This window comes from Ammospiza nelsoni, chromosome 9 (genome assembly GCF_027579445.1).
Source record: "Ammospiza nelsoni isolate bAmmNel1 chromosome 9, bAmmNel1.pri, whole genome shotgun sequence".
NCBI classification, from domain to species: Eukaryota; Metazoa; Chordata; class Aves; order Passeriformes; family Passerellidae; genus Ammospiza; species Ammospiza nelsoni.
The window spans coordinates 25,859,224-25,871,880 of NC_080641.1; the positions used below are offsets into that span (position 1 = coordinate 25,859,224).

Genomic DNA, 12,657 nt, shown 5'->3' on the forward strand with positions numbered 1-12,657 from the left:
AGACATGGGAGTGACACCAATTTAAAGCAGACAGGATTTTACATCACAAGCCTCGTGAGACAGGAAACAAAGACCCATTCATTTCCACATGGGGGCAAGGCACAGCTATCTGGATTCCTCCCCCAAGTAGGTACTGAAAAGCAGTGCATGTGGTACCACCAGCCTCACTGCTGGCCTGGCCACCCAGGCTGAGATGACCCCTCTGTGCTCCATCACTGCGAGGCACAGGGAGAACAGCTCACCCACCCTCTGCTGGGGGTTGCTCTTCTTTAGCTAAAGATTTATGGCTGTTTACAAAGCATACAGTAGCCAAACCACCTGAGGGAGGGCCCAGAGCCAGACTGTCATCTCTAGCGCTGCTATTTTCAGTGTGAGTTTGCAGCAGCAGCTGCCAGCTGCATGAACATGTCCTTTTCCTGTTTCAGATTCTCTACAATAGCCAGAGTGTGGAGGTGGATGGCCACTCGATGAAGAAGCTCATAAGTGACCTCCAGCCAGACACAGACTATTCCTTTGTGCTAATGAACCGTGGGAGCAGTGCAGGGGGGCTCCAGCACCTCGTCTCAATCCGCACTGCTCCTGATGTCCTGCAGAGCAAACCCATCGCCACAAACAAGTACATACAGGAAGGAAAATTCACACTAACTCTTCCCAAGGTGCAGACCACTGTGCCAGTTCGGTAGGTGCCATTCCTGGGAGGAAAGGGCAGGGTGGGGGGCTAGGGGTGGGGAGAGAAAGGCAGGGCAGACCTCTGCCAACATGTGGATTTTGTAACCTGGGAGTGAATTTCCAAGCAGGCTGTGTTACAGAGGCAGGCATTTACCCACATTATGTATCATGGTCTTGGCTTTTTCTGAGCAAATATTGATGTGTAATAAAATTAAGACAATTCTCTGACAGTTTGCCCTCACCCTGGTGGGTATACTCCAGATGCTACCAGCAAAAATACAGTTGAGGATCAGGAGGGACTTTCTCTGACACTGTATAATATCCTTTAAATAAATAATGCCTAAAGCCTCAAGGAGATTAAAAAAGCGAGTTTGTGGAAGTCTTATTCGTTACTGTGGTATCCTTGAGCTGAAGCACAATTTCCCCAGGGTTCTTGCTACAATCCGATTATATAAATGTCCTTCTCACAGCTCCTACATCAGCCTCTGGAACCCAGTCTGTAGATCTTCATTATCCTAATGAGTGGTAATGGCAATATTCTCTTCTCTGGTGCAGCTGGAAACTGTGGGATCTCAGCACCTCAGGATGGAGGTGCAGAGAGGCCGAGACCACCCTTGGGGGGCTCGGGAATCCTGGAATGTTGCCAGAAGTGTCTGGTGGCAGGATTTTGATCCTACACAGGAGATGAGACCTGTATGAGGGCTGGGAGGAATTCACTGGGTGAATGGTGAAGGGATAAGTTAGTTAAAGTGTAGAACACAGGGTTTAGGATTTTGGTACAGGGGGGTCTAAAGAAGTAAGATGGAGGAATTGGGGCGTGTCCTGTCCTTCTTCTTCTTCTTCTTGGCCTCCATCTTCTGTGGTGGTGGTGGCACTTTGGGATTGGTCATTACTAAAAGTGCACCGGTTAATAAGGGTAGAAGGTACTGGGGAGAAATGATAAATATTGTACACGTAACTTAGGGTATAAAGATAAGTGACCGCCCAGGGGCTTGGGAGTGTGCCCATGGCTGACTTGCTGTGCAGACCTCTGTTGGGCTGAAAGAAAATCTTTTAGATAAACAATTAATAAACACCGAGACCAAGACAAGATCAGAAGTCTCTCCTCGTTCTTTGAAGCGTCGGCTCTCCAAGGCCATCCCTGGGCCTTTCCAGGCCACCTAAACAGCAACAGCCAGAAAACCCTACAGGAAACCAGCCTTTTCCTTACTGAGCTCTTCTGCTGTTTAAAGGCCGGGGAAGGGAGTAGGTCATCCTTGAGTCATATGGCACACATTATTTGGTGACCTGCCAAATGGTCAGGGACACCACTGGGAGATCTGCCAGTGGTCAGGGAGCCTGAGATGGCTCAGGGTCCGGTGTTTACACTTCCATCCTTCCTTCCCAGGTGGTACTACATCGTGGTTGTGCCAGCAGACCAGAGCACCAGCACCCTGACTGCTCGGTGGCGGACGCCTGATGAGATGGAGCTGGACCAGGTAGGAGCCTGCAGCAGCTGCTGTGCTGGAAGCGGTTCCCAAAGAGCCCAGCACACTTTGCCCAGGCCTCCTGGCAGCAGCATGGATGCCATAACACAGGTGCAGGCTGCACATCAGAGATGGGGGCTGTGGGATGGGTGCTCCCTCAGCCTTTATTCGTGACACTATGTAGGAAGGAGGCTGGAGTTAAGCTAAGGAGGAGCCACCTCCCAGAATGTGCCCCCTTAGGAGACCACACTTGAGTGTCTCAGAGCTCTGGCCAGACCCTGTTACAGGTTGTACAGTCCTTGCAGCCTTTTTTGGATTAAACGACCATGCTGGTATTTAAAACAAGCTAGGAGAGAAAACTATTGGTTTCAGTTTATTAGGCTTTTTTTGTCAGGAGGCTTTTCCCTCTCTGGACAGGACCTAAGCCTGCAGTGTAGATAAGGAGTTCATTCTTGTATCTAAAAAAACCCACAAAGCTCCCTTCACACCTGCTTGTTAAAGGCTTGGAGCATTCTCCAGCCATTACCCCAAGATGCAGCTTGTGCTGTGCCAGGAGTGCTCTGACACCCAAGGCATGGAACATGTGCAGGTGTCAGGGGACTCCCACACAAGGGCTTTGTGGGCTCTTTCTTCCCCACACACACCACCACCCCCAAAGTGTAAAAGAAAAATTCCAAGAAGTCACACACAGAAAGATCCATTGAGATAACAAAGATGCAAGCTTGAAGCACTCAGAAATGACAAACAGCCAGAAGCTGCAAGTCAGCCCTTGGCTTTATTTACATGACCACACAGTCATTCTTGTGAGGTTCCAGCTCCACAGTTGTATTTGTGGTTCTGTTCTGCAAGTGAAGCACAGCTGTGTGATGGAGAACCATCACCCTGCATATTTTCATTGCAGAAGTTTTCCAGCATCACAGATGCCACAAGGAAAAGAGGACCAGCATGAGGAAGGTTGCTTTGGTCTTCAGCTTTAGATGGTTGAAAGCTATGGAAAGAAATACTTTCTGTCTCTGTCTCTCACCCAGCCTCAGGCGAATTATTTAAGCCAAAATTTTCATTAGCAGCCAGTGTCTTGCATATGTGATGGTTTTGAGTGCTCAGTTTGAGATCCTGGAGCTCTCATTTGCAAAGCCTAAGCATCCTCAGCTGCAGAGAAAGTCAATAGGAGCTGAATATAGTCAGTGCTATAAAGAAAATACTAAGTTTTCTCAAAAAACAAAACAAGCTGATGTCTTTTCAATTTGACATTCAAATTTAGTGGATTTTTTTTTTACATTAATGTTTCAGTATTTCTGTTCTTCATCTGTAAAATTGGGATAATCACTTTTATCTTGACTCATATGGGTGTTTGGAAGATAAGATCATTAATGTTTGTGAAGAGCTTGTAATAGTATAGTGATCAGCACCATAGAAAAGCCCATGAGGAAATTATTAATTTTGTCTTCAGAGCTGGATTTGAATAGTAAGCAATAAACAAGGCCTCAGGCTGCATAATGCAAAGAAGAAAACAAAATGTGGAATATCTGCTCTTTGATTAAGCACTGTCTGTCCTGTGTATTGAACAAAGCAGGACTTACAGAAAAGATAGTTTGTGACTCTGCAGTCAGGGGTGCAGCACAATGCACGTACATGAGACAGCTGAATTAATTTTGCACAGGCAGTATTAATTTTCTAATTTTTCAGGATCTGAACTTTGCAGGCCTAGCAGTTTTCTGATGCAGTCTTTTGCTGTGCATTACATGTATAAGTGGCAGAAGCCTCCAGCAACCTTAACCACAATTAGAGCTCTGTGGTTTTGTGTACATGCACATAGAGCTGCATGTTCTGCTCCAAAGAGCTCAGCTGTAATCCCAGCCAGATTCAAGAGATGGGTGTAGGAAGCAAATTCCACACTCCAAAATCTATCTTTCTGCTTTTTCCCCTTGGGATTACAGTGACATTTGTGAAACTAAGATTTCTCCAGCCTCTTTTTTATTTCTTTTTTTTTTCTGGTGCTACTATAACAAGGTATAGTATGACAAGGTATAGTTTTCCTAAATTGCTTCTATGTGAGTACTGAAAGAGGACAAGGATGGACTATCAAGGGGAAAGAGTAAGGGGTTTCTTACCCAGCTTCTCCTCCTCAGGGGGAGTAAGCCCAGCTCAGCAGTGTGACGTTGTGTGCACATCACCATCCCTAGCCCTCTGGTGTTCCCCATCTGCTCTGACAATGTTGCCTTGATAAATTTCTGTGTGAAATGTATTTCATCCCTTCTTCTTCCCTTTAAATTAGAATTTCTCTTCCAAACTTGATGTTCATTTTTATTAATTGGAAAAAAAGATCTTTAACCATTTGAGAGTCATTCTTAGCAGTGCAATTGGATTTTTGTGTGTTGTATCCTTTTTCATTAACTTGTGGCTATGAAATTTGCCATTTTTACTCTGAACATTCCGTGGAATCTGTTACCATTCTGTGTGGTTTAAACAAAGCTCTGCCTGCAGCACAGCAGCAGGTGAGATACAGGGGCACTGGCAGAAGGAAAAGACACAGCAAATGTCACTTTTTCCCTGAACATTACCATCAGCTGCAATTCACATACAGTGTCTGTAGAGAGTGTGAGCTGCTGTCCAGACCAATAATTAGGCCACAGAACGTGGCTTGGTTCTCTCAGAGCCCATTGGGATACATGACTCAGAGGGACAGTCACAGCCAGGCTGTCTCAGCCCTAACATTTTCCATGTCAGATCCCAGGACTCAGGACACTTCCAAAGCCGAGATCCTTGCGGAGGTTCTTGCAGTGAGGTTCTGTGACAGATGGCCCAGCAGTGCCTAAATGGATAATCCCTGCCTCTGGCTCCTTAGTACCACCAGATACAAACCAAACCCAGTTACCTTCTCCTCCTTCCCTTCACCCTGCTGAGTTCTGCAGCCAGGGAGGTGGCAGTGTGAGGTGGTGCCATGCTGTCCTCAGCAGTGATGGCACTTTGTCTGTCCCCAGCTGCTGGAGGCCATCAACCAGGGGAGCCAGAGCAGGCGGCAGCGGCGCCAGGCAGACAGACTGAAGCCCTACATTGCTGCTCAAGTGGATGTGCTGCCTGAGACCTTCACCCTGGGGGATGAGAAGAACTACAAAGGTTTCTACAACAAGCCTCTGTCCCAAGACCTGAGCTATCGCTGCTTCGTGCTGGCCTCGCTGGAGGATGGGGACACGGTAAGGACCTTCTGGGGACACAGCACAGCCTGTCCTGGCAGAGCTGGGCTGGGCTCGGTGCAGGCAGGGTGAGCAATTGCTGCAAGGCAGGATGACAGCATTTTCTGTGAAGGAAGGAGGGAGGCTGCATGGCTGGCCTGAAGGAGCGGAGGCAGCCGTGGGAATTGACTTGATAAATGGTGTTTTTGGAGGGAAATGGCACCGTGTGCTCCGCATAACAGATGAGTGTGGAGAACAGTGTCAACACACACGCTCTGCACAGGCTCAGTTCTGGCTTGCAGGCTGTGCTCAGAGCCTTGGCACATGATTGGGATGGGTTCTCACTCTGCTTTGGTTCAAGTGTTTGTAGAAAACTGTCCACAAATCCTACCCTGCACAGTGACTGCAGTGAACAGGGTGTTCTCCCTGCAAACCTGCCCTCACAGGCGCTTCTCTGCCCAGAATTTCACTTTGAGATGACACCTGGAGAAAGCAAACCTGTTTCCCATCACAGTGGATTATCAGCAGGGCAAAGGTGCAGAGTTCCCTGCTGTGTGGGGATTCCTGTTCCTGCACGTCTCCCTGCTGGAAAGCAGCAGCGCACAGGCCTGGGCATGGGAGGGGCTGATGCAGGAGCATCAGCAAGGAGCAGCTCTGCAAGAGCTGGACATCAGTGTCCAGCTGTAAACACAGGGCAGGAGTGGTGGTGGCAGCAGTAGCAGCAGCCAGTGTGTAAATAATGGAAATTACAGAGAAGTGCCAAATCCTTTGGTTGGATTCCAAGCTGTGGCTTCCTTCCTCAGCCTCATTTGCTTGTAATGGCTAATTAGGGCTGGTCAGGTTCTTCATTACTCATCCAGCTCACGTGTTCTAGTGGCAAGATGGGCACACTGGTGAGGGAAGAAGAGTCACAGATTAACAACAAAGTAAGGCAGAGGCCTTGAGATGACAATCCTGACAATCCCTTGCAAGAAGAGGTGACCTTAACTAGTTGATCCCAGCTATAATCATCATTTCCTCACTAACATAGACCTGCCACAACCCTCTATTAAGCCACCAGCCAGCAGCAGAGCTCCTACAAACCTCCAAATTCCCTGCTCCTACAGTCCACCTTTCTGCATCCCCTGCTGCATCACATTCGCTTTCATTTGGAGCATGAGGCACTGTCCAAGGCTGTGCCCTGTCTCCCCCACCCAGCTCCTCTGAAATTGCTTCCTCTCTAAGTGTCAGCAAGAGAGCATAACATTGCCCTTCTTCAAAAGCAGAGAGAATGTGATTGAAACACTGTCTCTGGGAGCAGGGGCACCTGCGCCTCTGAGTCTGCCTTTGGAAATGCCACTGAGATAACAGTCCTTCTGATCTCTCCTGCATCTGACTTCCCTTGGAAGGCAATGCCTCCAGAGTGTGTCTGAAAAAATATGAATCTCTGCCTCTTACACAAAGCTTTGGAGATGGTCAGACCTTGCTGCACACTTGTGTGTGCTCCTTCCCTCCCCCACCAATGCACCTGGACCTTCCTGGGCAGTCCCAGGCAAAGCCTGTTTGCTCCCTCACAGAGCAGCCCCTTGCCCAGGAAAGGGGAATCCCAGGCTCTCCTGTCTGTGCCGTGCTCAGAGCTGTAGCTGGCTCCCTGCCCTGTTGTTTGAGCTGGACACAGGGATGTGGGAACAGTCTGATGGGCTGCAGTGGTCCTGTGCAGACATCCTCTAAGAACAGCATTGAACCAGGAGCTGGCAGCTATTTCAGCTATTGAAACAGGCTCTTGTAGGGCTGAAAGGTTTCACAAAGTGGCAACCACCCCCCACACTTCTTTTCAGAGAGTGGCACCTCTGCTGATAAGTCTGAGGAGAGCAGCTGGGATGCTGAACTAGTGCGTGCTGCCAGAAAGATGTCCCAGATAAGAGCATCTTCTGTACTCCACACATGTTTGAAACCAGCCTGGCTGGGATCAAGGGCACCTGTGAGAGTAGATCAAGATGTGCATCTGTGTGACAGCAGCAGGCTTGATTCTTCCTTTTCTTCTCCTCACATATGTGAAGACATGAAGTGCACATTTAAACTCCAGCCTTAAAGCAGGAGATTTATAGATCCACAGGCACCTCTTCTGTGACCAAAACTCTCTATGGCAGGAGCAGAGCTTTCTAACTCCTTAATGCCTAGCAGCAGGTGCTGCTCAAAAGCCACAGGCACGGAACTGATACAGCTCCGGCTCTCTCTAATAGGTGGAAAGGAGTTGTTTTTGCAGCATTTAACCCTTCTGACCCAGCAGCTCTGAGCTGTGAGGATGCAACACAGCTCTGTAGGCCTTAGAAACAGCAGCAGAACAGCAGGCGTGGTGTCATTTTTCTGCAGGAAGGGTTTGGGTCTTTGCTGATTCTGTCTAGCTGGTGGGGCTGGAAAGCTGTCCCTTCAGGTTATAAATCACTGGGCTGCCGCGTTGCAGAAGGGAAAGGAACCAGTACGAATGAGCCTCTTTCTAAGGTCTGTTTATCAAAGACATCAGGTAAATCAGGTGAAAATGTTCCTGTCATTTCATTCCTTTAAGAAACCCGCCTCACCCAGTAGGGGTTTTCCTAATATAACTCTATCCTGAAGAGATGTGTTGATATCAGCACAGCAGGTATTGTAAACCACTTAGGAATCATCAGCCAGCCTCATTGTGCAATTCTTTGGGATTCAGAAGCTTGTGACTTGGCTCCAAGAAAGTCCAGGGCTGGCAAGGGGCTCTTAGCTGGGCTTCTTGAATTTTGCACCTCCAGGTCGGGTTTGTCAGCCATGAAGTTGCTGGCACTGGAATGTTTCACAGCAGCAGAATTGCTGGCACCCAGAATGTGTCAGGGCAGGCAGAAACTGTTGCCACAGTGTGACCTCCACCGGTGCCAAGGGAGGGAGTATCTCAAGGGAGGGAGTATCTTGTGGTGTGTTGCTGGGGTTTGAGAAGTGTGACCATTCTCTGCTAGCCAGCAGCAAGGGGAAACCTCAGCATTTCAGGGATGTAGCTGCTGCTTTAGCATAATGGATGCTTGCTTTTCTCTCCCTCTCCTGCCTGTGCTGTTCAGAAGAGATATGCAGCCAGCCCCTACTCGGATGAGATCGTGATGGAAGTGGCATCAGCGAAGCAGCAGGATGAGCCAGAGATGCTGTGGGTGATGGGACCCGTCCTGGCTGTGATATTGATCATCATCATTGTCATTGCCATCCTTCTCTTCAAAAGGTGAGATCCAGTCTGGGACATGGCAGTTATGGCATGAGCACGAGGTGCTGGCACCTTCAGGGCCTTCAAGGTACAGGGTGCTCTGACAGACAGTCCTTGGTGGCCTGGGGAGGAGGAAGGTCTCTACCTGGCACAGCAGAAGGCTCCTTTGTAAGAGAGCAGAAGGGCTGGGTCTGCAGAAGGGAGTTAACACCAGCCCCAGGACATAGCTGCTGGGGGCTCTGGAGAATATGAACAGTGGGACAGAAGAGAGCAGCTTTGTCCCTAAAGCCAGTCTGACTGCTCTCTCATCACAACTTGGATTGCCAGCCTTGGGAACTTCTCTGGTACTGTTTCTCTGTAGAAATTGCCTGCTTCATCTGTGGGAGCTGCCCTCCCTCCTGTGAATTTTGGCTGGAGAGCATGACCTTGGTGGTGGGAGCAGGGCATGGATGTGCCAGGCTGAAATCAGAGTGGAGCTTTCTTAGGGCCTCTCAGTCCTGACTGCTGGATCAGGACCACCCTCACACTGTGCTCCTGTGGGAGCAGACACCTCCTCCTGCCTGTCACAGCAGTCCTGCTCCAGCTGTAACTGTAGCGTGTGATGATTGTTCATCCTCTGGAGGAGCCATGGGTTGCATTTGCATGTGTTCATGTAGCCTGTTCAATTACAGTAGGTCATTCTCTATCAGCTCAGCTCTGAGGTTCTGCTCCTCCTGGGCTCTCTATTTACATATGTCTCTCTAGCTGGGGAAGAGAGCTGCCTTTGTTGTCTGATTTAATGGAGCTGTGCTGTGCATGTGCAGTCAGTGCCTTTCTGTGTCAGTGATCATCTCCTTTCTTCTGTTCCTGCTTTTCCCTGGATCTAGTAAGCAAGAAAGGTATGAATCCATTTTATCTTTTTGTTTTCCTAAAATTTCAAGTCTATTTCCCTTTTTAAAAATCCAGCCTGAAGCTACTAAGGGGCATCTTTGTTTTTGGGAGTGTGGAGCATGCCAGCCTTAGGAGTTTACAAAGACTTTGTTTCCTCAGAGGTATCAGCGTCCTAGCAGTTGCAAGCCTCTCACAGCTCTCAGGGAGAAGTTCCATCATAAAGACTTCCCAGATTGCTTTTGCAATTAAATTAAAAATCAAAAACCGCCGACAATAACAGCAGTTATAGGGGTTCCTTTGTTTTCTCAGTCACTTCAGACTGAGAGCTGTTCCCTCAAGAATGCATGTGCATTCCTGCAGTCTCTAATGAGGAAGCTTTGAGGGAATACTGGACAACTGTAAGAAACAGCATGTTTGCTTGTCTTTAATGAGAGAAAATGGCCCCAGAGGGGATTTCTGTGCCCCATAGAAGGTATTCCCACCTTGCCTTAGCTTTGCCTTGTCCCGGAGTCGTGTGGGTGCACCAGGGAGCTCTGGCCTGCAGTGCCCAGAGCTGGCACCCGTGTCCCTGCTGCATCCTCACCCATGGGAGAGCAGCATATCCTCTTCAGCACTACCCATGTGCCCAGAGTGATGCTGTGGTTTGGCTGTCCAGCCTCTCTGAGGAGGCATTATCTCCCAAAAGTGTCTGTGTAATACTCACAGTGCCCAGTCTGTAATGGAAATGAATTGAAGCTGAGCAGCAGTGGGTAGCTTGGGATCTGCAGGATGGTTTAGGAGTTTCCCTGACTGGGCTAATGAGGCAGAGATAAAGTTTAATTATGTTCTGTGCCCATTCCCCAAAAAAGATGGCCCAGTTTGCTTGAGGACTGGTACAGAGCAGCACATTGCACATCCTGCTGTGCTTCTGATAGGAGGTTTATTTGTTGGCTGTGTATTCTCCATTCTTTCTGTCAATGCCCTCAGTCCTTCAGCTCTTTTGTCTTGGTCCAGGCAGCTGGAAGGCTTCTGAGATGTTGAGATGCCTCAGAGTAGGGTGAGACTCACAAGCTGGTTCTCTCCAATGAACAGCTCCAGTGTTTGCTGCAGCCTCAGGCTGCAGATGGAGCTCACAGGCTGGGCCACACAAGGAACACACGCAGGTTTCAGTCGTGATTGATGCACTGTGTCTTCTCTAAGTGCCTCTCATTAGTGGCAGCCCAGCATGCCCAGCCTCTGATGGAAGTGAAAGTGCCCTGTGCCTGTGAGAGCGTTTGGGATCATGCATAGTTCAGGGTCATTACTATCCAGGGATGCAGCTGCCTTTGTGCAGAACCTGGCAGCCCTTCAGTGTGCTTCCAGGGGCCTCACAAGGAGGACCAAAGCACAGACTGATTGTTGCCATTTGCAGGCTGGTAAATGTGCTAGCGTTTGTGTACAGCAGCAGTGCTGCAGCTCCCTCTCTTCCAGGAAACATCAGGTCAGCAGAGGGGTTCAGGCACAATCCATCTGGGGACTGCAGCCAAAAGACAAAGTCTCTGTGTATTCCTGCATGCTCAGTCTGTTGGCCTGGTGCCAGGGTCAGCACAGGCTCAGATGAGAGAACTGCTGTGCTGCTCCTGCCCAACACCCTCCTGCAGCCCTTGGGTATACCCACCATATTTGTAATCTAGAGCCAGAAGTGGGACCTAGAGATTTGCCAGAAACTCTTCTTGCAGTATTATATTTTCCTTAATATTCACTTGTCCACTTTTTGATTGGATCTGTCCCTGCTTTGCCTGTGAATTCCAGTAAGAGCCTGAGGTGGTGGCATCGCTTTAGGCATAAATATAGCATGAAGAGACAACATTGTATTTTATTGTTCCATTAATACACGCCTTGGGTGCCTTCAACCATTCAAGACATGTATTAATGGCCCAATAAAACACACCCTGAAGAGCCTTTACACTATTATATTACAGCATTCTATATTTAAATATTTCTAATACTTGAAAAAAAATTTTATTATATCCTTCCACTACAGGAAATAGTTCCTATAGACAGTAAGAGGAAGCAGTATTTTGCATCTATCTGCATTTTCTGTAATAAATACTGTGCAGAATACCACATTTCAAAACTGCCTCACTAATCAAACATCTGACATTGCTTATATATAATCTTTGCTGTTTCATAGATGGGAAATTGGAGGCACAGAAGATGATATGACTTACCCAGAGCCCCAGGGTGCTCCTGACTGTCTGGGACACAGGCACCCAGACCCCTTCCTAGGGTGATTCATGCCAGTCTCTGCCAGCACTCACCTGCTTGTCTCTGCCCTCTCTGTCCGCAGGAAAAGGGCACATTCCCCCTCTTCCAAGGATGAGCACTCCATCGGCCTGAAGGACTCACTCTTGGCCCACTCATCTGACCCAGTTGAGATGAGGCGGCTCAACTACCAGACTCCAGGTAAGGAGCAGCTCATCCCCTTGAATCCTGCTTCCTGTGGTTCCCCTTCTCCATGTCCCCATCCCAGAGGCAGAGTGCAGTCCTTCCCACCCTCCAGGAGATCCACACCTTCTCAGTCACAGTGACACAGAGTGGGCTTTAGACCAAGGATGTCCAAGTATCTCCTCTCTGGGTTGCAAATCCTCCTCCCTGGGCCTGTCACTGCAGGCCCGTGAGGCTGGGGAACCTGGATGGAGCTGGCCTGTTGTGTGGTGTGTGTCAGACACGGTGTGGAGCTCATTACACTTGTCCTGAGCTGGGAGGAGCCTCCATGCAGTTGGGAGCGTGCACACCTGAGCTTCAGTGCTGAGCACAACTGGTGCAGTGTTGGCCACATGGGCTGCATCTGGGGCAGTCAGGAGGTACACAGAGCTCTTACACTGCTGAGGGCGCCCCAGCAGCTTAATTCTGGGATCTTTGGTGTGCTGACTCTCCTGCTCTGCTCAGCTAAGGGTCAAGACAAGAGCTCCCTGCAGACTACAGTGCTCTGCAGCCAGTGCTGTGGCCCACTGAAGGACTCTGCTGATCATGGTGGTCTCAGTGCAGAGGATGTTAGTTCAGTAAAAGCCATTCTCTGCATGCTGCTTTCACTGGCCTGGGATGCCTCAGGCTGTAGCTTTGCCAGCTCATGGAGGCAGCTGTACTTCACACTGCAGAAAGGTCTTGTGCTGCTGCTTTGTGTCTGCACGTCTCTGATGGCACCGCAAGCACAGTACCTGTCATTGTAGTGATCAGAGACAGGCTCTGCCCTGACTCGTTCAGAGCCTTTCAGAGAGTCCAAGTCCTAGATGAACTGAGGGAGCACTTGGGCTTTTGTGTT

At 49.1% G+C, this 12,657-nt stretch overlaps 1 protein-coding gene across 5 annotated transcripts in view; it reads left to right on the forward strand.

The window, feature by feature from the left end:
• Positions 1-12,657, forward strand: part of PTPRF (protein tyrosine phosphatase receptor type F) — a 374,428-nt gene that overhangs the window by 330,687 nt on the left and 31,084 nt on the right. For 3 of the 5 annotated variants that reach the window (XM_059477803.1, XM_059477806.1, XM_059477804.1), the window contains 5 exons: positions 426-679; positions 2,057-2,147; positions 5,117-5,329; positions 8,368-8,522; positions 11,683-11,798. In XM_059477803.1, the coding sequence (XP_059333786.1) occupies positions 426-679; positions 2,057-2,147; positions 5,117-5,329; positions 8,368-8,522; positions 11,683-11,798 (829 nt within the window). The remainder of the gene's footprint in view (positions 1-425; positions 680-2,056; positions 2,148-5,116; positions 5,330-8,367; positions 8,523-11,682; positions 11,799-12,657) is intronic. The other 2 variants (XM_059477805.1, XM_059477807.1) reach the window with 1 other exon arrangement.